This window comes from Mastacembelus armatus, chromosome 14, assembly GCF_900324485.2.
Source record: "Mastacembelus armatus chromosome 14, fMasArm1.2, whole genome shotgun sequence".
Lineage (NCBI taxonomy): Eukaryota > Metazoa > Chordata > Actinopteri > Synbranchiformes > Mastacembelidae > Mastacembelus > Mastacembelus armatus.
The window spans coordinates 13,677,420-13,703,031 of record NC_046646.1 but is presented as its reverse complement, the minus strand read 5'-3'; the positions used below and the strand labels follow the sequence as shown (position 1 = coordinate 13,703,031).

At 38.7% G+C, this 25,612-nt stretch overlaps 1 protein-coding gene across 1 annotated transcript; it reads right to left on the bottom strand.

Annotated features, from left to right (window-relative positions):
- Window positions 1-2,415: 2,415 nt before the first annotated feature.
- Window positions 2,416-25,612, bottom strand: klf5l (Kruppel like factor 5 like). Its single transcript, XM_026329175.1, has 4 exons — window positions 25,346-25,612; window positions 14,120-15,050; window positions 13,506-13,565; window positions 2,416-5,722 (listed from the first exon to the last, which is right to left on the bottom strand). Exons 1-4 carry the CDS (start codon window positions 25,484-25,486, stop codon window positions 5,544-5,546), a joined length of 1,311 nt encoding a protein of 436 aa, XP_026184960.1. The 5' UTR covers window positions 25,487-25,612; the 3' UTR covers window positions 2,416-5,543.

Sequence of the window (25,612 nt, the reverse complement as noted above, 5' to 3'; positions counted from 1 at the left end):
TTTATTAGAACATTCTCCATAAATGCCCATCAAATGTGGAACATCCTCTCCACAGACCTCCTTTGCTGTTCATGCTCTTCTCTGAGTTTATTTGTACAAGCCTGTGAGGTTCCAACACTGAATGATGTATTTAGTCAATATGTGTGTGAACAAAAGTTTGAGATTTCACCCTGCAGACAGCGGCCACATAGTTAGAAGGCAGATACAAATCAGATGCAACTGGCCCAGATCTGATTTGGAAAAATCTGATTTTGTTTGTTCACAAACTCTTACAAATATTATCTGGACCAGTTCATAATGTAATGCAGCCTAATAAAAATGAAACAGGTTGTCTTCACCTTAGCAAAAGGTTAAAACGCCAAATGTCTAAGAGGCAAATGAACTTACTAAAGTTTACCTGGTGATTTATTCATTTTGTCATACTTTCACATCTTCTACATAAAAGATAATTGATTGTAATAAGCACTGATTCATATTCTACTTGGACCACTTCAAGTGTTTTATTCTACATCCATACAATTCTTCAATTACTCAGTTAATCCGAGCTCATCTGTTTTCTTCAGTTCATGTTCTTGCTGAGAGACACTGAACTCAGCAGCACTGCAGAATCATCTGAACAAGTTTTAACAGGACTTTAACTGCTGCGACTGTGGAATGAGCAGCGAGCTGAGCAGCTAGTTTCACCAGGCCCTCGGGTGAATTTTCAGGAGACTCAGGTGAAAGAAAACTCATCTTAACAGCAAATGGAGAAGCAACTGACTGTAAATAAACAGGTGAGTTTTTGGGTTGAAGCAGTAAACAGCCTGTCACACTACTTCTGTCAGCGTCAATGCATCATCTGGCAAAACCAGGAGAGTTTGGGAATATGCAAAACACTGATCTGTTCATTTCTTTTAACCTAATTTTGTGCCCGATTTCTTGACAGTCCATCCAATATGTGCCAAAAAAAATTCTCTTAAAACCTCACAATGGTGCAAAGTCAATGAAATCTAAGGACTGGGAACCATCAGATCAGTACACATGTTGTGCTGATCCATTAAAAACCTGAGGAGAAGGGTCCAATTTTCATGGCACTTGACAAGGAACACAACAAGGAACACAATGTTTTTCCTGATGTTACTATGATACGTTTATAAAAATAATGTTCTAAAGGCTTGTGCATGAAAATATACCAATCACAGCATACAAGATTGGAGCTGCACATGATGTACTGAAGGTTCAGAAATCCACATCAAACACATATTTCTTGGTGACTCATAATATAAATAGAGAATAAAGAGACTAACACCCTTGCATACAGATGCTCAGTACATTATCTGTTAACATTACGGGCGTTGTCTCAGATGATGAGGCAAATCTCTGAGACTCTCTGTTGAAAGCATCTTGGCACAAACATAATGATTACTCCCCACACCACAAAACACAAACTCCACCCTCTCTACCTTTATTCCCTCATGCTCCATGTCTTATTATTCTCTCTTAATTGTTGGCTTTTTTTGTCAAACAAGCAGGTTCTGTTATGTCACGCAGCCCCAGCAGGGCTGCCTTCTGGCAGGATTACCTTTCACCTGCCACATCACATGAAGACAATTAGGTATGTTGAATGGGCAAAGCCATAACGGAGCAGAGAAGTTCATGCAGAGGAACGATTAACTGTTTTCTCTGTTTTTGAGGCTGTGTCTGTTATTGCCTCATGGATGTTATCAGCAAAGTTCCTGCCCACCCGTATGGATTGTTGTCATGCTATTCAGTAGCCTGTTTGGGCTTCCCTTCAGACTGTAGTTATGGGTCAGTAGGTCCCTACTCACCCACTGGAACCTACTGGAAGGTTCAGTGGGTTGTTTTCATCCTACAGATCTTTATCATCGTCATTACATACATTACGTACATTTAAGCAGGACAACTACTGGGTTATATTTAGGCATTAAAACTTCTTCGTTAGGTTTAGGCATCAAAATGTCTTCGTCGAGTTTACTAAATACTTTTTGTTGAGTCATTTAAATTCTCAGCAACCTATGAACTCGAAACAGAAGTCACATGGACCAAGAAACTTGATCACTGGTCAAAGGTTTGAGATGTCCCTCCAGGTTAGAAAGTTTTGTGAAGGCAATAAACACTAACTGCATAAGGTTTACTTTAATCTCAGTGAAAGAGTTCACATACCAAGCACGGTATTTTCAGGTTCAGCCAGAAACATTATGTCAGAACTGACATGAGTTATGTTGTGGTTAATTATCTTAACAGAGTCTCCACCTGAAGACATGGAGTGTTTGGAAACATAAATCCATCCTGTTAGCTTGTTCTCTGTGTTTTTCAACTTATACCCACAGTCGTGTGCTCCATTATTAAACACTTTCATTGAAAAATTTGTCAAAATGTGTCGAAAGATCAAAAAACGAAGAAACTGAACCAGCATTATTTTATGAATCTGTTTATTATTTTGTTGTGGCATTCACAAACAAAAAACAAAAGAAACTGTTCTTAATTTGTACACAAATTGATATTTGCCAGACATACACAGTGTAAAAAAGAAAATTAAACAAGAATTTACATAAAACCGATCTAAAATCCCATTTTTTCAAAAGGAAAAATATTAATATTATAATAAGAAATAAAACCAAACAAATATTTACAAAGTCTTCTGCTGAAACTAAAACTACAGTTATGTACACAGTGGGTGGTCAGTGCTCCCTCCGTAAGAGAGACAGGAGAACTTGTATCCTGACAATCATAGTGTTGAAATAACACGTGTTTCCCCTAAGTAAACACACATCGGACAGACCTGGGTCAATCAAAGCTTCTTGCTTGTTTTAACCTCCTTGGGGTACCACTTCTTATTGTTAGAAAACTGCCATAATGTTGTATGGGTTCATAAAGTTTGAGGTTTTTAAAAAACAGAGGCACAGTGGTTTTGATACCAATATCATCATGCTGCAGAGTGAGAAGTTTCAGACCAGCAATCCCAGCCCAAACTGTGCCCTCTACAGGCAAAAAAAGCAGCAGCACTTCAAAACTGCTCATCTGTGCACAGCTTTTGTTTTAGCAAAGTAAGTACAGAGTAATGCCATGGTAGATTTCTGGCAGTCTTCAAAAATATAGATTGTAACTTATAAATTCATTTGGAAAAATGCAAAACCTTTTTTTCTTTTCAGCTACAACTGTTCTTAGGCCTAACTGGTAACTAATTTTTTAATTTCTACTCATCATTTTGTTGTTAAATATTAAAAGAAAACAGCTGAGATTAATAATTTGGCTTTAACATCCGTTGCCTGTAGGTGGCACAACTGTTTTCAATAAAGGGACTAACATCCTCACAACTGCAGTAATTACAATGTTCTTTGCAAGATGGAGGCAAGATCAACAAACAATATCTACAGCTGCAGATCTGACTTGCTGATGTTATTGCTTTCCTTTCCTAAAGGTGGCACAGGTCAGCAGGTGTAGAACTGATCTAACTGAAAAGCTCACGTGGAGAAGTGGCCGCTAAACATGAATAAGCAGGTTATGAATAACGAGTGAGTCACAAGGAGTTGCTTCATGATATTCTGAATCAATTCAACAATTCATATTCTCTTGGAGACATTTCTATACATGACACTAATGACAAAACCATTTTGTTCTCTTAACATGTACCTTTGTATGCGTTACCGGGGCAACACATCTTGTGTTATCACAATAATCTTACTCACAGCAAAGTGCTAAAAATGAAGAGAAGACAAAAGAAAACATTCCCTGGTGAAGTGTAAGGGTGAGATCAGTTGTGGGTACAGCATCAACATTCAGTTCAATTGGTTTAGGTTTGGCTGTCTCAGCTGACTGCTAAAATAAATGCTTCCCATTCATAAATAAGCCGTAGCTCACTGCCATGCAGAGAATGCATTCACTGCATCTGGATGGAGGGGACACATAAAATCTTTCAACTAATGTTATTGATCAATATACAAGCTTATTTGGAAGACATTTAAAGTTCGTGTGCATTGGTTTGCATTGGTTTGCTGTTCTTTTTGTCCAAAAGCTGGAATGTTTTTTACCATGTGAAGGTTAAAATCAACAGTATAATCCGCTCTTGTTTCAAAGCTGTAATCAGGAATACAAGAATATTTTCCCAGTTTGTTGCCTCTTGTAATTCCTGTTGTTAGCGAGTATGAAAACTACACCACTGAGCTGGCGGAAAAGATATTGTGCAATCAAGTGAACATTATCCTGTCGTTCATCCAATTAATAAGACCAACTCTGGGATTCATGGGAGTGTAATTCACCAGGCGCTCAGCACATTAGAACAATGAATGATTATATAAGAGCTATCTCCACCCATTAATGTCATTCCGGAGATGAAGTGTTGAGCAAATTCAGGCAGAAAAAAAAGTGGAGAAAAAACTGTTCTGAAAAGAAACTGTAAGCAAACCACCATCAAAGGAGCTTGGTTACCATGGCAACAGGTAATGTCATGGATACAAACATTGGCAAACTGCTCTGCTCGCTGAGCTCGACAGGTATTACCTGTGCCGAAACAGGTACAACAAGGCATTTATTAACTTTTCCATAGAGGGTTCTGTGATTGTGCCTGTTGATTTGTTTACTCTTAGGCCATTAAATGGAGATTACATCACAAGGAAGTTTCAACATGGCATATTACCCATATTAACATTCAATATAAAAAAAATGTCAAGTATAAATCTCAATACATTCATTGAATTCTCAGACACACATATATAAACAAATATTTACAGAGGCAGGGACCAGGGAAACACCTTCCCACCTTTTCTTTAAAGTTCACACCTCAAAATGATAGTTGATTTTGAAGTTGGCAGCAGAATTGTTGTACACAAACAGCTCATGATGTGTTGTTCATGTCCACGACAGAAGCCTGACACCACAGTTCTGATGATGTATATCGTGTGTGTGTAGATGTGTATGTATTGATTGTTTATAGATGCTGAACAAGTGTGTGTTTTAAATCCGTTCAGTGGTGAGAACAGACACCAAAATCATCTCTGAGATCCTGGTAGATAATTTGCCTTCTATGTCTTTTTGCTTTTTATTTTTTCCTTTTTTCTATTCCAGTTCCCACTTTGTGTGTACTTCCTGTTAGCTTGTGGAAGCTCCTTTAACACACAGTCTTCTTCTTTTCACCTGCCAGAGACGAGCGTCATCAGGAGATCATAAAGTGTATGGACAGCTCACTCTATCTCCCTCTGATCAAACCACTGAGCAGGAGCCCTGACTGAGAAATAGGTTCAGCAACAAGGATGTGATCCCTCACCGGCTTCCCATCTGCCAATGCAAGATCTTTGTCTGTTTGTTGGAGTACCTGTCGTTGTAATTTTTCATTGCAAAAAGATCATTTATCCTTCTTAGGATACTGTTAGATGACTGCTAGTATTATGTTAGCATGTAGTATTAGAAAAATCATGGGTTCACAGAGATGATTTTGGTACTGTCAGATATAATTTCTTGCAATTAGGTTTCTTGGTTGTCATGTATTGGTATTGTTGTATTTCTGAGTAAATGTGTTATATGTTGTGTGTATATACAGGGTTGTATTAATTCTGGTGACGCTTCATGTGCAGGGCCAAGTGGTCAGAGCGCGAGAAGCAGCGGCTGCATGCGATGCACTTGAAAGGTTTAGCCCCAGTATGTTTCCGATAGTGTCTGGTGAGCTCATCTGACCGGGCAAAACGCCAGTCGCAGTTATCCCATGTACAACGGTATGGCTTCTCACCTGCGAAGAGGGAGGAGGAGAGGAGTCAGCAACATAGCACACTTTGTTGTAAAAGTAGTGGTAACTGACACACCTTTATTTATAGTTACATTTGTCATTATTGGACCGTGTGTGTGTGTGTCTGTGTGTGTGTGTGTGTGTTGGTGTAGTAAATGAGACTCATGAGGCTTTTTTGAGTTTGTAGCAAATTAAAGTGTTACATTAGTGTGTGTATGCCCCAGGTAAATCAACCCAAAACATGCATTTTATGGTAGGTTACACCTAAATCATGTGGAAACTCTTATAGGAAAATGTGCTTATTTTTCAGCTCCTCAGCCTGCCTGTAGTTTTTTCTCTCTGATAATCACAGGCATAATAAGCCGACCTGTGACTGATATGTTCCCAACAACTGAACACTTGTGAAGTTATTAATTCATTGTCCTGGCAATTTGCATTTTTCTGCCTGTATGTGGAAAAATGGTGAGCAGAGCCAAGTGTAAACTTGCTTAACAAGTCCTTTTAACTAATAATGAGTGCAGTTCAACAGCCCCATCGGTTAGATGAAGACATGCTAACAGTAATTGTTACAAATTATGGCAGCTAAAACTTCTTCAGGCACACTGTGTAGTTTTTAACAACTTGTAACACTATCGAGTTGTGTCTGATGAGTGGGTCCCTTCACACTGCAAGCTAGCAAACATAGGTGTACGCAATACACAACTTTAAAAAACTGGCAAATGTTTGATTAGGAAAGAGAAGCGTATATCCTATTTATGAGACCTAAAAGAAACTCACGAGTTTTTTTTATGTTTAGATATGCTGAATTTAAATGTAATGTGGAGAAAAAACCTCAATGGTATATAAAAAATGACTGGTGGACCTTTAAAAACGAGGCCCAATTCAATTATAATGTACTCTAATTATAAGATGGTTTTTGATAGAGGAATTCAAAGCACTCAGGAACGACGACAAAAACAAATCTGACATGACACTAACCCTACTCCACCCAACCACTGACATTTGTCTGCTGTACTAAAACGTTGCTATTGTCAAACAGTGAGCTAATCATCAACAAAGAGAAAACGGTCTCTTGAATAGGCTGCTATGTATACAGCAGAAAAAAAAATGTCATCTTCCATAGTTGAGGTGGAAATTAATGTCAGGGAATGAGCACAAAAAACTGAAACAGAGATAACTAAATGAATACAACTCTCCTGAAGCCAGATTCCTCAATCTGTGGTTTAGTACTCTCAGGGGCAAAAGTAAACATGTTCAAGTCCATGCTTGTTTATTTGTTTCTGGAAAACATGTATCTGAAAGTTTATGACACCATTTTATCAACAGGTCATTGGTTCATCCAAGAAATGAAAGTTAGTTTTTAGAATCGTCTGTTTTTTTGTTTTGTTTTGGGTTTGTTTGTAATGTTTGCTCATTGTTCATCTTCTTAAATTTTGAAGTGTTGTAGTCTTTGCCTGACTAAATGAAAACGATTTTCTAGATTTATATTGAAACAAAACTTATGTACTTGACTGCAAATGCTTGAAGAAATTCTTATATCAGTTAGTGTGGAGGGAGTGTGGCTGTCTTTAGCCCTTTTGGTCATCAAGTGCTCATTACCAACGTTGGCCCCATTAGTGCTGATTAGATAGCTTCTGCTATTGACCATGAATCATGTGTTGACAGGCATTAGACGAGGTCCAAAGAGCACATGGGCAAACAGGTGACAAAAAGAAAGAAAGAAAAAAAGAATAAACAGAAATGCATTGTTAAGGAGCCTTTTGAAACGATACTTTTGCAAAACTATCTCAAGAGTCCAGCAACCGTTTACAAATTCCTTTTAGATGGCTATAAGTTAAAAATGATATATTTCACATGTTTTTGGATAAACACATGTTGTTTTTAGGATTATAAGCATGATAACGGCCTCTCAACATGTTTTGAGTACCATGGATCATGGATCTTTTTTACAGGTTAAAATCTGGGAAGTTATTTTATCCCAATAGCAACTAAACCCCAGCAGAAGCTCAGAAGCAGTCCTACCTCCAGTCTGTATAATATCCTGTTTCTAGAGTTAACTGCTCTTAATGTGTGTGTAGAGGTGGAGTACTAATGCCTCCATATAAAAGGTTGAGGCTCTCGAGCCGCAGGTGTGTTTGGTTTTTGCTCTATAGTTGCGGTGTCGGGGTCAAAAGCACAGACATATTATCTTCGAGGGCTAGCAAACAGTCCGGTGAAATACGACACATGCACACAGAACAAACACACTTGACTAGTATATATTCCTAAACAAGCTGCCAAAAGGTCAGGTGAGCACCTAGTCCACCACCCATCCTCACATGCTTTCATTGTCCTTTATTCTTACGAAGACCATTAGGTTTTGGGGAGACTGAGACAAAAAACCTTTTCACAACACTAATAAAAAATCTTCCCACTCTTTTATTTTTAGTAAATTAAAAATACTGCATCTTGAATGAATCTCAAACAATAATGAAACCAAAATAAGTAATAGTAAATACATACACAGCTTTTCTTCATTGTTGTAAAAAGTATTTAAAGCGAGCTGCTGCTAATGTAAGTTATCTCCTTTGATCCACGGCTAAATGTCTGATTGTGATCTGTGGGAAACGCAGCTTATTTTAATGTGTGTGCTCATCACATAACATGTCAGTTCACCATGGCTCACCTTTAAAACTAAAAGGCATCAGTGCTCAAAAGCCTTTACACACTTTTGTACATGACAGACAGAGGCTGTTTGATCAGGTGGCTGATTAGAAACTGCCAAACTAACTCTCACAAACACACACATACACAAATGAACACACCATAAATTATATAATGAGCAAACACACAGTCCCGAACACGCAAACACCACAAACCACACTCAGTGTAACTGCTACAATACATCAGTCATTTTGGGACAAACAAGCTCCTGTATGTTATAAGTGACATACTGTATAGATCACTGGTCGCTGTTGCCAGTTTTTAAAAATGGCAGGTTTGATTCTTGTGTCGGATGCGGTTGGATGTTGCACTCATGACTCTTCTAGTGATGTCACTCCTTAGCCAATCAGTGGCCTGTAGTCTGATGACGTCACATTGTAGTATCGGCTCGGCTCGCTTGGAACCACAGCCAAGGAGGTACTAAAAAAGTACCTGCTACCAGGTATTATCCCCAAATGGAAAACCCAAAAAACCGAGTCGATTCGAGTCGTGTTGAGTCACTAAAGGTCTTACTCAGAATGAGTCATTTCCTGACAGTAATGGTGCAATGGTCAAAATTATAGTGAAATTACAGTAGTTATATCAAAATATTTCCAGCCACAATAATTATCCATCACTACTGCAACTGTACTGACAAGAAAAGAATAAAACACCTAAAACTGAAGAGACGACAGATTTGAACATACAATTTTATTTCTTATATTTCAAACCATTCATGCCATAAATGACTATACACAGACCAATACACATACTGGGACTGCAATAATACCATTTTATAACCATCTCTGCCTGAGTCAAAGAGCAAACACGCTAAGGCTTTCCAGAACGCCCATAAACTCTTTGTGGACCTCTTAGCTTTATCAGCTCAGTGTTTGTGAAGAGGGCTGGAGGGTTCCCTAATCAGGCTGATAGAACTCTACTCTTTACACACTCTTTACTCTGTACAAACATACATATACACATACTAACAAAATTACAAAAGTCAACTTGCAAAGCCTTTAATGGCTGCTGAGGTGATGGTCGAGCTTGATACCCCTTGACCACTGGGACAGACAGGGACGAACTGTTAGGACAGAAGAGCTGCCAATGACCACAGATAGTAATGAACTTGCACATCAACAATTCCCAGACAGTTCATGCCTCGGTCAAATGGCACAATAGCTGCTCTTTCCAGCAATAACATTAAAGCTGGTATTGATCTTTGTCTAAAAACACTGCATCACAGGTCCTATTTTCAAAATGTCACCGACAAACTACACAAACTACCAACAAAATGTAGTATGAAAAAGACAAATTTGCATTATGGAGAAACACTCTGTTTGAAGTGAGTAATAATGAGAAACACATAATTTAATGTTATCATTTATCATTTATTCTAGTATCTAGGATTTTAGCGTAAGGCAACTTCACCTTAAGCTCAGTCATGAGCCAGTCTCAGCATGCACTAGGTGAGAGGAAAGGTACACACTAAGCAGGTCACAGGTCTAATATGTATTTATCACTATATCAATTATTTATATTAATTTAAAGATTCCTAGTCAATTCAACTGCGTGTGTCTGACCTTAGGGAGGAAAGCAACCTGAAGAAAGTACAAACTGCACACGAATGACGCTTCGTCTTGTTGCCATTTGCCCCTGACCAAGACAAGCAACTTGACACATACCTGCAATGAAAGCTAATGATGGCTACTCTATAATGGGGATTAGTACATATCAACACTTAAAGAGTAGTTTGCAAGATAGGATGTGCATTAGGTAAAAAAAAAAAAAAAAGAAATGAAAGATTCATAGCATATTCTATGATATCATCCTGCTGACACACACCCACACACCTACACAACTTCCTGATCTTATCATCTCAAGGAAAAACAACGAAAGAAAAAATGAGTAAGAAAAAACAACTCATATGTAATGTTCACTGAACTGAAACAGACAAATGTGGGATGTGAAATGTCAGCACACATTAAAGATTCTGTGCCGACATAGTCAAACAAGTGTCAATGCAACTTGTAGAACAGAAAACATAGATACCTGAACACATACTGTGTATTGGGGTTAATGAGTAATCAAAGGTACATAGTTTAATCAGAATTAATCACATTATGACAAACTCACAGATCTCTGGTGTAAACTAGAAAGAGATAAGAGAAGAATGATGTGAAAATATGTCCCTTACAAAAATGTCAGTGTCTATTTTAACCTTTAAACCCCATAATTAGACTCCAGTGACTACACAAAGATCGTATTTTATCAGCAAGTCTGTCAATCACTGTCTATCCAATGTAAACAAGGGCACAAACACACAGGAGCAAGACAAAAAATAGAACCTTAAACTCAACTGGCCGCCAATGAAAAGAGTATATAATGAGGCTTATGTTATCTTTTATATTTACTATGGAGACCGCACTGGCTGCAGCTTTCTGTATGTGTTGTAGGTGTGAACAGGCTTTACCACTCAAGTTGGCAAACAGGGAGCTGCATTAGTCAGTTCTGGAGAAGATAAAGCATCAAAACTCAAGTCTAGAGTTGAAGATAATTTCTTAATTTAGTTTAACATAATGTGTCTGGTTCCTAAACTGATGAGTGAGCCAAATTAGACTACCGGTAATTTGATGTATCTTTACTTTGTACTGTATGTCACAAAAATAAGTTTAGCAATTAGATTTTTAGCAATTGAGCCCAAAACTCTACAGGTACACTGATTTGTGTGTATGGTCTACGGATCTGTGAAGCAGTGTGAGCTGTTGAGCTTTTAGAGACAGGAGATGAATGAGTTTAAACTAACAAACAGAGAAGAAGAGGATCTGTCTACATTGCCATATTTCTAAAAAAAACTAAGGACAATTAATAGAAGCAGTACGTAGGCTTAACATCTATATTTTGTCTATACTCTGGTTAAGATTTTGTTAATTTTGTTTGATTTGCCTGGGGCACTTCCTACATTTTATGACAGCCAGCCCAATGTTTCTTTACATGCTCAACTCATGAGTCATCAACTGAATGTAAAACAAGACCGGGCAAGTGTTCTATTACAAGATCGCAAGTCTGTTGGTAATATTCGCTGTGACCTGAACATGAAAACCAGGCTATTTACTTTTCACACAAGTGCACATTGTAGTCTATTACATGGTTCATTTGGGCTGCTCTTCAGTGAACACAGCAGGCTGAAGGGACCCCTGATGTCTATGAGAAGTATCGGTAGCTTCTTTCAAGATGGAGTTACTCGGCTGTTAGTAAGGCTTGGGTGACTTTAAATGCCTTTTGGTAGTAGTTCCCATCCTAAAGGTTAAGACCAAGGGGATGATCAGATAGTTATCAGAATAGGGCACCAAGAACATATTTCTGAAACACACAATCATGCAACTGTTTTGCAGATTTCTTTTAAATGTTGCTGTTCTTGTGATCAATTTTCCGTTAAGTGCTTTAGTTAAAGCAATCTGAGAAAGAACAGCCCATTGTTTTTAGACCAGCGAATAAACTGTAAGACACATTCAGCAGCCATATCTGTATTCCAGCATAAACAATGACAAAAATGTTGTCCTTTAGATGCAAAATGATTTTCTAGCTGTGGTTATATGAAGCCACAGATGACTCAACTATTGAGAAAGTGGTGTGCAGAATACAAAGTTTTGGTTGTTGTTGTTTGTTCATCTTTGGTTCTTTTGTTACCTCTAAAGTTAGATGCACAATTTGACCATGTTATGCTGTACAAGCTACAAGACAATTTACTTTAACACTGCAAAGTTTAATTTGATCTTAACAGGAGACTATAAGCATACTTGTATAACATCTCTAACCTTGTACTAATTGTTCTGTTTACTATTCTCACTGCATATTTTATAGTCTATTGGTCTTTTGTGCAGTTTGTACTTTTGAGCAACAACCCAACTTCCCCAACAAGATCCATAAAGTTTGAGCTTATCTATTTATGACCACGAACTGATCTCTTTCTATTTGCACATTCTTTCACGTGTTTTGTGCTCTTTTTCTGTCTGTCACTGCTTTCATATTCAATGAGCTCTGCAGCATTAATTACATGAGTAAATCTCCAAGATCCAGTTCTGAGGCTGCTGGGAATCCACAGGGTTCATCTTACACAAGGGAAACGCATCGAAACCAGCCCTCCCCCATTCTGCAAACCCCCCACCTTCCTCCTCCATCATCTGAAAAGGGACTGAAAAGCAGGAGTAACTGGTTTGGCCTTCATTTTAGCAGCATGTCTTCCCTCTCTTTTTTTCCTCTTTCCTTCATCCTTTCCTCCTCCCTCCCTTCTTTGTTCTCTTTCTGGTGAAGCTATGAAGACAGGCACGAGCATGTATAAACATGGTGGAGCAAAAAAAAAAAAAAAAAAAAAAAAAGTATGAAGCAAACTAATGTTGCTTCTATGTTGTTCTTCCTTTTCTTTGTGTTCATCTCCTTTATAGTTACTGGGTGGATCGAAACTGGTGATTTGAAAAAATATGCAGTACACAAATAAATAAACTGGAGCCAACTAAACTCTGAGCTTAACAGCAACAAAGGTGATATTGTGATTGGACTATTGCTTGTTTAAACCAGAATAAGTTCAGGAAGTTCAGGATTATCATCAATCTTGAAAATTTGAGAGACCACCTCCACAAAACCATGTCTTTTTCTAGGCAATACTACAAATACAACTCACCACACTTCTGCCAAAACAGAATTTCACACACAAGCAAAACCAGAACCAGAATCAGAACTTACATTGCACCTGCAGCACCTGATCTTCCTCCATATTATAAAATATAAATTTGTATTTTTTATAATTTTGGGTAAGAAGCTTATTGGTCTGTGACTGAACCTGTATACAGAAATGTGCGGCAGCTTTTGGTAAATCAGAACTGATTATTTTCTAGCATGTTAAATGGTGCATTACTTTAGTTAAAGTCTAAAGTCTTTACACAACTAAAGTCTGCCAGACTGATCATAACAGTGGCTCTTTTAACAGCTGCACGGCTACCAGCTGACTAGTGTGCAATCAAACATAACTTTGTTATGGCTGTATCTAAGTGAACTTTATAATCAGAGAGTATTTCAAGTTAACCCACAAAGAAGACTTTCTTACCTGTGTGTGTTCTTTGGTGTGCCTTCAGATGAGAGCTCTTTGTGTAAACTTTGGTGCAGCCTAAAAAAAAAAAATCAGTGACAGAGAGAATTAGAGACCTGAGCCAAGCTGACAACAGAAATGTTGACAATGGCCATAAAGACGTGATCCAGGAGAAAATTTTTGCTGTTTACTGATATGTTCTTTATCCAGGAACCAATGAGAGGTACACACAGGCGGAAAACGAGGACAACTCCACACATTTGCCAAACAGGATATTTGGCAATCAAAACAGTTTCCAATTGTTTGTGGAAGGTAATAATTGTAAGAGCATCACACAGATATAGTACTTCGCTCTCTGAATGACAAACCTAATTGTACACTGGCTAACTGGTTAATTAACTGCAAAATACTTCTAGATGAAAAAGGCATGGCATGGGATTTTCTCAAAACATGACAAGTAAGCCAATGCCAACTGCAAGTTTGTCCAGAATTCAGTTTGTATTGTTTAGGGAATAGTCCAGGAGTCAAACAATTTTGAAACTATATAGTTTAATATGAGAGTAAATTACTTGTTGCGCTGTTTTTGTGAGCCAAACATATCCCTCTGAGGTTTTAGTGAAAAGGAGACACACCTGGGTAGTCACAAAAGTGGATTCTTCTCTTTTCCAGCTCTGGGTTGTTCCGTCTGTTATATTTGGGACCTGTTAGGACGCCCTGGCCATGTGTCATCAGCATGGCATGAGGAGACAGTCCTGTCACCTTGATCCCTCCCAGACGCTGCTGGTAAGGAGGCGGAGGCTGGGGTGCTAAGCTGATCATCTCTACCTGCCCATCTGGGCTCCCTGGCTGGGAGTTTGGGGGTGATGGGGGTAGGCTGTGGGGTGCTGGGTGCTGAGATGAATTGGTTGTGGCCTGGTAGTAACCATGGTGCTGTGACACTTGGTGTTCTGCCATCATGTAATTGTTGTTTGTTGGTAGTGTGACGCTGCCGAGGTTCAACATGGTCCTGTTGTTGCTGGAGCCATGCGCTGATGGGCTTGTGTGCGACAGAGTCATGGTAAGGTCAGCACAGCTAGTTATGGGCATGTGATAGACCTGTGGCTGGGGTGCTGGGGGTCCGATGTGAAGTTCTGGGTCCAAATTTGGCTGCTGCTGCTGGGACCCTGCAGTCACATTGACCACTCCTCCAGAGCTCATGTCAGGTTTGATGAAAACATTGTTGACAACAGGTGGCACGCTGAAGACAGAGGTGAAGTCTGGCAAGGCCTGGGTAGTGGTGGTTGTGGGGTTGGAGCAGGGTACCTCCAGCCCTGGTTCTGTCTTGATCTGCTGGGGCGTGAGGGTCTTGGTGTTAGGCCGATAGAGGCCTGTGCGAAGGTGAGTGGTGCTGGGAAGGATGACATTGATGTTAAGGCTGTAAGGGGTGGCAGGTTTGTCTTCTGAGAAGTACTCATCGACTACAGAAGCACTGTCTCGTCTGTACTTCTTGTCACCAGTGTCAGTCAAGGAACTCAAGAGAGGACTGTTGAGCTGAGGGAAGTATTTGTCCAACTCTAGCCGAGTCTGAAAAGAAAGAAAGGTCAGAGAAGGTTAAACGAAGAATTCAACATTTTTAAAACTGCAATTTACTATGATCTCAGTGATTTCCCAACTGTCCTATCATACCTGAACACCAGAGCAGGAACATAAACCTATCCTCAGTCCAATGTCAGCACACTTCAATGTAAACAACACAACTGAGCCAACTAGATCATGAACACCGTGATGTGTCCAAGTTGTGGCTGGTCAAACTCATAAACCACACCTATTCCACAGATGCAGTGCCATTCGGTCTATTCATTGTGTTACTGTGCATATTAGAAATGACATCTTTCTCTTCTGATGACTCTCAGCCCCTGTTAGTTGATGCAAAATGACGACTTTAAGAAAAAAAATGTTCTGTTCTAAAAACACCAAAATATGGCCAGACCTGTGCAGGAAAATTAGCTTAACTGCGAGACTTTGAGTGGCCTATCACTACTTCCCTGTGGGTAAAAATATTTTAACGTGAATCAAAAGATCAACTGAAGGTTTTAAAAAGCGTTCGGACAAAACTGGAAACAGCTGCTGCAGGAGCTACTGTTTGGCATGGTCATTGTGTTAAATCAACATGGATAAAGTATTGGTTTAACCAATGTAGTTATTTTGTGAGATTAATGGGCTCAAGATAGTGATAAGGTGGCTGTGACACAGCTCCGCTCCACCCAGTAGAAACAAATAAAGTTCACATACATATAGTGGGGGAATTAAAGCAATTTAAAGAGGATAAAAGAAAAGATTTGAAGAGGTTGGTACCAAAATGTCCTCCTCCATCATCCTCCCCTTCTTCATACCTCACATTCCTGTTTTCCAGTGGAGCTCACTGTTCTGACAAACAGCCAGGACCAGGATTAGGAACCAAGGGATTTCACCTACATTCAGCTTTACTCCCACTACTCCTGCTGTCTCCAGGGGTACCATGTATTTTACTTGTAAGCACCTGCTGTTTGCTTGGAGGTGTATTATTCAGTGACATGGTAACTGTTGAATTGATGTTAATGTTTTGCAGATGATATTAAAAAAAAATCTACCTACTACCCACACACCTAAAACCTTTCCCCAGTTTCACCCATTTTGCAGGAATCTACTGGGACACTGGAAGTAATGTGTTCTATATTTCACTTACAAAGAAAAAGATGCAGTCAAACCACAAGGGTTACAATAAGGTACAATAGAACTCTGTATAACCTGTGTAAAAGAAAGGGAGAAAACAAAACATTCATAACATCCTCAACATGCTCATGAAGTCTGAGACTGACCTGTGACTACAACTTTAAATTTGTTATTCTATTAAAATAAAATGGTCAGAACTACTTTCAGTAGCTTAGTAAAAGACCCGTCTCCAACTTTAATCCACTGCATTTGTTGCTATTTCTAATATTGTGACTTCCTGAATAAAAGTTGGTCATTTGTACTCCATGGCTACATGTTGTCTGAAAATTATAAGTCATCTTGTTTATAGCAGCAGATGCATCTCTTCTTATTGGCCCAATTGAAAGTGAGTGTTTCCTTCTTAAGAAAACCATGTTTAGATGAGAGCTGTTACTACACATACTAGAATGCAGGAAGCATACCAACTAGACAACAGCCAAAAGTTTCATTTTGTGGTTTATTGCAAATTTATATAAGGATATCAAATCCTTATTTTCTTAATCATCCCTTTTTACTATGAATGGTGGGATCCTACATGGACCTGCCAAAATACTGTTCATTTCACATGAAACATACATGTATTTGTGTTTCATTTGTGCTTTTAGCACTCGTCTAAAGTTGATAGTCAAGTTTTTCAATGCACCAAACTGAATTTAGCATCATAAAAACCAGAATCGGGCGGCCGTTATTGTTGCTTTCTTATGTCACCAGGGAGACACAACTGTCAGTCAAATGAGATCTACTCATGTGATAGCTGTGGAAATAGTGCCTTTGTTAAAACAGACAGAAACGTTTTCAACCAACAAGACTGGGCTGGCTGATTGTATGGCTGACTGAGAAAAATAAATCGCAGGCATTTTCCTCTGTGTAAGCAGAAGGTATTATCTGATCTGAATCATTTACTCCTCTGTGTGTTTGTGTGTGTGCTATTCAGAGTCTATGAAGCAGACAGTCACTCCTTTAGAGGTGCACAAGCCGTTAAGTAAGGAATCTCTGCTGCAGAGACCACACACACACACACACACACACACACGCACACGCACACACACACACAAACACAAACACAAACAAGTCCGTACAAATCTATAAATATATGTGCAATAGAAAAAACGGCAAATCTACATATGCATGCACAAATGCACACAAATAAAAGGCATGCAGGTGCACACACTTAGCTATGCACAGGCACACAAATACACAAGTACAGCGTTCCACCATGGGTGTGGTCGATGGAAGTGGTTTGGTGGATAACGAAAGAGACGAAGAAAAAAATACAAAGCCAAACCAAAACACAGGCAGAAGGCATGAGAAAGCACAGCGAAAACTTAAACACTGTCGGGTAAAAATAGACCGGCCAGACAAATTTGATCCTCACAGTGACAACAGATACACAGTCCTGAAGAAAAGATGAAGGTAGGGAGGAGAGCCCAGAGAGAGCAAAAAGAAAAAAAATAGAAATAGGATAAGGAAATGAGCATGAACAAAAGAGCAAAAGAAAAGGACAGAACCATGTGAGGGAAGAAAGTGAGCAGCCAATTATGAAAGTGATACTGATATGCGAATGCGGACAGCTAATCTGATGAAGACATCAGAAAGGACAGAAAGTGATGGCTGAACGTGCAGCGGCACAGAAACCCCCTTTCAGAGAAATGCATGTTCCTAAGAAATTTGACAAAATTCACTAATTATTATAATTATTATTAGATCAATCCACTTATGATTTCAGCACTGGTTACTGAGATCAGTGATTAAAGTATTTACAGCATTTTTACATTTTACATTTTGACCACTGACACACCAGACCACTTATCAATGGGAGTTGAATTATAGGTACTGCACTCCCAATGGGAAATCAAAAAACAGAGCTTGCAGTGGAGTTCAGGACTGAATCTACTGATGTGGGGCAAATGACGTAACAAAGTGCTGATGTACTTGTGGTTGCGTTAAAAGCAGGTACAAAGGTACAAAGATACATAGGAGAAGAGAAAGACAGTTTCAAAATTTATTCTGCAGCATAGTTTCAAGCACCAGAATCATTATAACACACAAATACATCCAATCTGTACACAATCAGCTGATATATTTTCATACACACATTTGAGGATTATTATTATTGGTCTTATTTGTGTGTGTGTGTGTTCTTTATTAAAATGCTTGTCTTTATTTGTAAAGGAACAAATGTGTATTGTGCGTGTCCTGCATGTCATGTGTTTTCTTTAATTTGATTGTGTGTGTGCGCTGTATATATGTGTCCATGTATGTGTGTGTTTATCCAATCATGTTTGCTGGGCTAATAGATGTCTATCATTCATCGCTGGTTAACTCGCACCACTTGTCATCTGTGCAATCTGAGTGCTCTGTGAAATCGAAGTCTTGGGTATTTACCATGGAAAAAAAGAAAACAAAAAAAGCCTTTCAGTTTCCTTTCCACTGAAAGTGCCTGTCTGATTTTCAGGATAAAACACAGAAAGGTTCTGTGCTGCTGGGGTGATGGCAACTCTAACCTTTGGGTGCCCTTGGCCATGACCTACTGCTGATCTCTTCTGCCGTTAATCGCTGCTCTCTGCTCTCGTCTGCATCTTTTCCTGCTACTGGAATTTCTCTCTTTAGACTCTTTTTCTGGGATGTACATGCAAAGAATATCTTTTAAGGCAAAAATTTTCAGTGGTATGAATGGTGAAGTTAGCATGAAGCAGCTCAAGTTGTGGAACGTTAAAGGATCAATTTTCTTATCAATATTTCTATTTTATGTTCTTAAGAATATCTTCAGGCCAAGCCTGAGTCAGTTAATAATTGGAGAACATGCACAACTGCTCTGCTATGAATCCTTCTGCCTGATAACAGTCTCTTATCGGATCTGTTCAGGTTTATGGGATGGAGTGGGAGTTTCCACTCTTCTGGCCAATAAGACATCCATACTTAAAGGATCTTCAAATGTTGCAGAGACAAAATGTTTTACAATGTTATTCATTTAACAAATGTTTTTCCTCATTCTGCTTCCAGCCATTGTTTTCCTTTTAGTGCCCTAACAGAGATTCAGAACTTGCGTGATACTGTAATACACCACAATCTTATGATATTACTGTTGGCTGCAGCTGACAGTATTTTGAAATGTCTGTACTTTGTTACTGCACAACAGTCTAAATTTAACCAAACAATGCTCATTGTGGTGCCAGGCCAAAACAAATATATTCACAAATGTACAACACCAATGCCATAATTTCCACTTTTCCATGTTGAGGAACAAAGCCAACGTTCAATACTTTTTTCTAACTGAAAAAGGCTCTTCCTTACTGAATGAATAAATGATCTGGCGGAAGGATCTATACATGTATATCTCAGAACTGATTCTTTCTTTAATGTCAGATATCTGTGATAAGGACATTCACTGCAGAATGAGGTGAAATTCCAATGCCAGCATTGTCCAAAATAATGTAAGATTCATCTTCACACACTATTTCTACTGACCCCAGAAGACTAAGACCGCAAACTATAGAAGAAATGTCTGTAACTGCACAACAGTTTTCCTTTATGGTTCCTAGGAATGCAGAGAAAAAGTAGCTATTCGCTTTTGAATCTTCATAAAACACAAAGAACTGATAGTGTTGGGGCCCCTTTGTCTGCTGGCTGTGAATCAACAAACCACAAATTATGGCAGGGTCATCAGAGCAAAAACAGAACCTTTGAGATCTACGTGACATTTTATGGGCACTTATGGAGGGTGAGATAGGAAAGCTTTCTTTGGCTTTACAGGACAGTGACGAGTAAGAACAAGAGTTACTGCTGAACAGCCAAAATACAGATAGTTCTTACTTTACACCCAAATTAAAATATCATCAAAGAGTGTAATTTCATTGCAAGGGACTGGCGACCTGTCCAGGGTGTACCGCTGCTTTTTGTTCGAAGATAGCTAGGATAGGCTCCAGCATGTCCCCGTGACCCTAAATAGAAATAAGTGGGTATAGGAAATGGATGTGGTGTAATTACATGGATAACACCTTAATGGTGCATTTACAAAACAGATTTTAATCCAATAGTCTGATATATGCTATAATACCCGTAATGATTGGGTATTTTTATACTACATATACTCTTTCAAAGAGTAAGGTGGAAAATGATACATGTACAATGGCATAAGTGATAATCTTTATGCAAAATATGTGGAAATTGCACACTACTTGAAGAAAATCAATATGACACTTTTTAAGATGACGGATGTGTTCTGCATTGGTAATGTCAACACACATCCACAAAATGATTTCACGTTTTGTGTTCATTTACAAGAGCTGTTTTTCCAGACAAATGAAGGTTAAACAATAAGTCATTAAAAAGATTTTGCAGCTTGAGAAATGAGTTTCCAAACCACATGAATTTGAAAGCAATAGAATATGTCTGCTGATGTGGATTGTCTGGAATAGAAACATGGCCGGGCACGATGGGAACAGATGACATCAGCAGACTAAATAATCCGAGCAGAGAACAGCATGAGTCAAATAATTAATCTTTACTTAGTTTCGAGTTTGTCTGCTTGTAAACTGATGCTCTGCATGAAACAGATTTATGGCTGTACTTATACATCAGGTAAGACCTGTTTTATATTTGGGGTCATGTGTCGATGTGATGTAGTCTGAAGAAGAAAAACTAAATGACTACTAAGTCAGTATCTTCAAACAAGAGACCAACCAAAACTGCTAATTAAAAACTGAAAGCTTGCCTGAAAATAACACTTTGCAACTAAATCCAATCAATAATTAATTTTAAATACATAAACACAAAAAAAGTCAAAATCTCCCCAAGAAAGGGCAAAACATTAAACTTTTCTTTCCTGCACACTTTCCTTCACCAATCATTGTGGTATTCTAGCGAGCTCAGACTTGTTGTCAGCAGACACTTGCTCAGATGCAAATCAGGTGCATGTGTTGTCCTGGAAGTCAAATCATTAGTCAAACCAAAATCATTTCATCCTTCAGCTGTAGGAAAATGTGTGCAACAAGAGGCAAAAAGACAAGGGGCTCTACAATGAAGTCACAAAATGGGGGCTGACATGATGGAAAATGTGGGGATGAGGGTCAGTCTGGACAGAACTGCAGCATCAAACACACTAACCCAAACACAATGGGCACCCAGTACAATCCCAGGATGTACAAAACATCCTGAAAACCCTTGGAAGAAGTACGCTTAAGGCATATCTGCGTATTGATCTTCAGGAATCATTAGGCATGACTGGCGACCTACTCTTGATCTGTACACGATGAAGTTACTCTGTAACTTCTCCTGTCGTCTACATCTCAGTGATATAATGCACAAAGAATCTGGAAACAGGTTTCATATCAGTTACTTATTCTGTCATTACTACTGAGGAACATAAACAGATTCAATCTAGAATAAACCATGAACTGTTTCCAACAAATGTAAAGACAAAACATAACTGTATTGTCTCAGTTTTCAATATTGTATAAATAAAGTAAAATATCTTAACATTCAGTCTGAACACTCCAGCCAAGTTATGTCCTGGACTTCTTTAAAAACTCAGACTGTAGTTTTACATTTTCAAACTTGTCAGGCAGATTTATTGCCATTGTGATTAATTGGAACTGCTATGTTTATCAAATGGTAACTCTGGCTGTGCGGCTTGCTTGATGCACAACATAGCAGTCACTGATTCATTAAACTACAAAGGGAACAATGTGGATACCCCGTGGCCAGAGGTTCTCTGAGCCATTCCAAAATGATTCAAATACCAAAAGTAGAAGGTCCTCCAGTGCCTCAGAGAAGTTACACATGAGAAATATCTACCATTCCTTTTTTAAAGCTGCACTCATCAATGTATTTATATAAATACTGCATTGTTTGACTATTATAGAGTGAAAAAGCCTAGAGCCAACTCTGTTTCCTTTGGCTCTATGGAGCATTTTAGTGTCTTTCAGGTCATTGTTTTGGTTTTGCTGCCTGTAACGTCTTGTGCTCTATTTGTTAAAAAGTCTTCTTGACCTGCTGCACCACCATTAATAAGAAGCAACTCACATTAACTGTACACAACAAAGTTGACAAAAATTTAGAGGATATAAATATTAAAAATACTGGACAAAAATGAGATTATAACATCATTGACAGAAAAGTGGCCAAAATAACTTTCGCTTTAGTTGATTAAAACCACCAAAATCTTATTTGACTAATAAGGCTAAAACATCAAATTTTAGACCGTTACTAAAAACTCTTATAGACTGTTTACAACTAAAAACTATTCCAAAACTCTTGCCAGAGATATAGGCAAAAGATTAGTAAATGAATTTACACAACAGGTTTTTGACAAACTACTCAGCAGTTGGAAAACTGTTTTTTTTTACACACAAACACGTAAATAGTACTGCTAAAAAGAACGAAAACAACAATATTGCTGATAACTCAAAACCTGCATTGTGACTAGTGTTTGAGGAGCTTCATCAGCCTTTCACTGCTGCTCTGGCTTTCTCATGAGGTCGGCTTTTTATCATCCACTCTCTTGCCTCGAGGCAGCCTACACAGATGCGGGCCCTGCTCAGACAGGTCAGGCAACATACTGCTGTCACGACACTGGAGTTAACCTCTCTTTAAAACCAACATAATGACACAAAGACAGGTCTCAGAGGAAAAAAGAAAGAAAAAAAAGACTTTTGAACCCAGAACATACTGTTGTCCTTTGCCTGAGACAGAAATCCTGTCTAAATTATAGATGGGGAAAGAAAAAGGATGATGTGGACAATAAGAGAGAAAGACGGTGAAGGAAACTCACAAACAGGAGGACAAAATGATCTGTGTGGAATGTGTTTGACAAACCAACTGCAACCACCTTCCTGATGAAACAAGAGTACATATAAAGTAAACCTTCTCTGCTGCGGTTGGCATTTATTTGCCTGAAGGGTCACTATTTCACTTAACCTGACTTCTTTGTTCTTGCCAAAGTCACGTTTTGCATAACACGAAGCAATGAAAAAATGAGAAAAAGCAGGTAACAAAAGTGACATAAAACACTGCAGTATTTCTATCAAAATATACGAGATGTTTCATGTAAAGCAATTGTGCTTACCATCTTAAGATACCCATGCAAACATGACAAAAGTTGCGTCTTAAGAGGCTCAAGTTAATAGTTGACAGTTAAAACCTGTGCTGTGTGTGCATTACATTGTGATTCATGGAATTCCACAAACTCACAAATGAGTTCATTTAAGCTATAAAATACTTCTGTTCATGACTGCAATGGCATCATGTGTTTATCTTCAAAAATAAAAAATCTTAAATAAAAAAGCACAGAAAAACTAACCAACTTAGCTTTGTTGATATGAACAGGCATAATAAGGTCATACAGTTTATAGTTTGAGTCAGTATAGTGGTGTAGACAGAACAAAAACAAAAAATGAAAAACAATACTCCTTAAATGTTAGTTGTATGGTCATGTGGCTAGCCACAAAAGAAAACAAGACAGATTACTGATAATCCAAGATTTTGTAACTCTTAATCCAATACCAGTTCTGAGACCATATAATTTTTCCCTGAAACAAACCAGATGCACAGTCCACTCTTGTCCTGATACAGGGTGACATTAAAAACTGAAGTAATAAAGTAAAAAGAAATCACACTTGAAAATACACATTTGACTGCTGCTGGTTACCTTCTATAATTACAACGTTCAGATAACAATGCCATTAAAGTAAGTTCAAAACAGCTCCAGCATGTGACTACTACCATTGCATGTTCCAAGCCTGATCATGCAGGCGAACATATGACAGACTGAGCCATATCTATGTACACATCACCAATATCGGAACAACAGAACAACAAAAAAAGCCCAAAAAACAAAAAAAAAAAACTCATGAAGCATCAACTATACGACAATCATCCATCTATCAGAAAAATTGTGGGTTTGCACTGCTGGTCATGTGGGACCCTTGGAGGAGCAGGGTAGTTTTAGCCTCAGGTCTTAAGGTCTGCTCCCTGTTTACCAAACACCTGGCGGGAGGCCAGACTCACCACAGTACAATGGTGTCCGATTTCTGTTTGCATTCTGCTGTGATCACGGAGGGCCAACGTACAATTCTCAGCCATTTAACTTTAATGCCTCTCTCATGCCTCTGCTGTGATCAGTTGTTCATGTTTAATAAAAGAGGTGGTGAGGTGGTCATTGAACACTGTTTTGCTGAACTTGTTGTTTTGTTTTTGTTTTGTTAGTTTGTTCTTAGACACGGTGACGTGTTTACATAGTCTCACAACAAGTTACTTCCTGAAATGTGCACATGTTTCTAGCATCAGAGCGACAAATATTCGCAGACTTTATCTCGGACAGACAGATCTACAAAGACGTGTGATAACATTCTGCAGAACAAACTCCAATCTCAATCTAAAAACTCAACCTGTTGCTCTCAGTGATGTGATCACATCCCATGACCAGCCGGAAACGAGTGGAATGTGTGCTGTGCTGCTCACTGATCAAACCTCATCTATGTGTATTTACTCAAAACGGTCAAACCAAGCAATAAGTGTATTATACCAGCTATACTGAGGTCTTTCCTTTTAATATGCTGACAGACTGCATCACCCTTTCAGTCTATTATTAGCCTATGTACAATAAATGCAATGTAAGTGCTTTGTGTGATCATTTATGCTAATATATCAATAAAAAACTTAACAACAGTATGAACTAATAGCAATTTTACATTAAATTTACTAAAATCAATCTTCCTTATATGACAGATGTACAAATAAAGTGTGACTGGAAACATTAGTGCTACTAAACTGTCACTAGCTGCCTCAACCACAGCTTACAGGTGAACATCACCTGCATTTTCTAACATGTGTCCGTGTGGGACTTCAGTCTGCAGGCCTGTTTTTACAGTTAAACTGCTTCTTCCCACATGTCAAACCAACATGATTAATATTAAAACATCCAGCTCAACGGTAATGAAATAGCTATTAGCAGCTTTGTTTATCCTCACAACTCCCTTTTATTTTGACTGAGGCCGTCCCTGCAGCCCTGTTGTCGTGAACCTAAAAACCTTGTTAAAACAGTCAAAACGTCAACATTAAAAAACAAAAGCAGTTCAACAGGCCGAACCTCCGGCTCACCGGGAGCCCGGCCCTGCTCAGTGGCTCACCCCGGGTTTGACGTCGTCAAACACGGACGCCTCCTCTGCGCCGTCTGCTCCCGACAACCTCACCGGCTTGAGCTGCGTGAAAACTGCCCTTTCGTCTGTTGTATGGGGCGGATTCATGGCCAGTCCTACGCTCGCTGCCATTAAAATTACTGCATAAACAAATCTTCTTCAGAATTATGGATTACAAGCACATACAGAGTTATTAATGCTAACTGTGCCCTACTGAAGCTGGAAGCCACAGTGTAATTCCACAGCCCTCCCCTCGCT

Bases quoted from the DNA above. Each gene is read 5' to 3' on its own strand.
- klf5l (XM_026329175.1), bottom strand. From the start codon at position 25,486: ATGGCAGCGAGCGTAGGACTGGCCATGAATCCGCCCCATACAACAGAC. The intron at 13,566-14,119 runs GTGTGTCTCCTT...TTTTTTTTTTAG, and splicing joins CCACTTTTGTGACTACCCAG to GCTGCACCAAAGTTTACACA. The intron at 5,723-13,505 runs GTAAGAAAGTCT...CCCTCTTCGCAG, and splicing joins ACACCAAAGAACACACACAG to GTGAGAAGCCATACCGTTGT.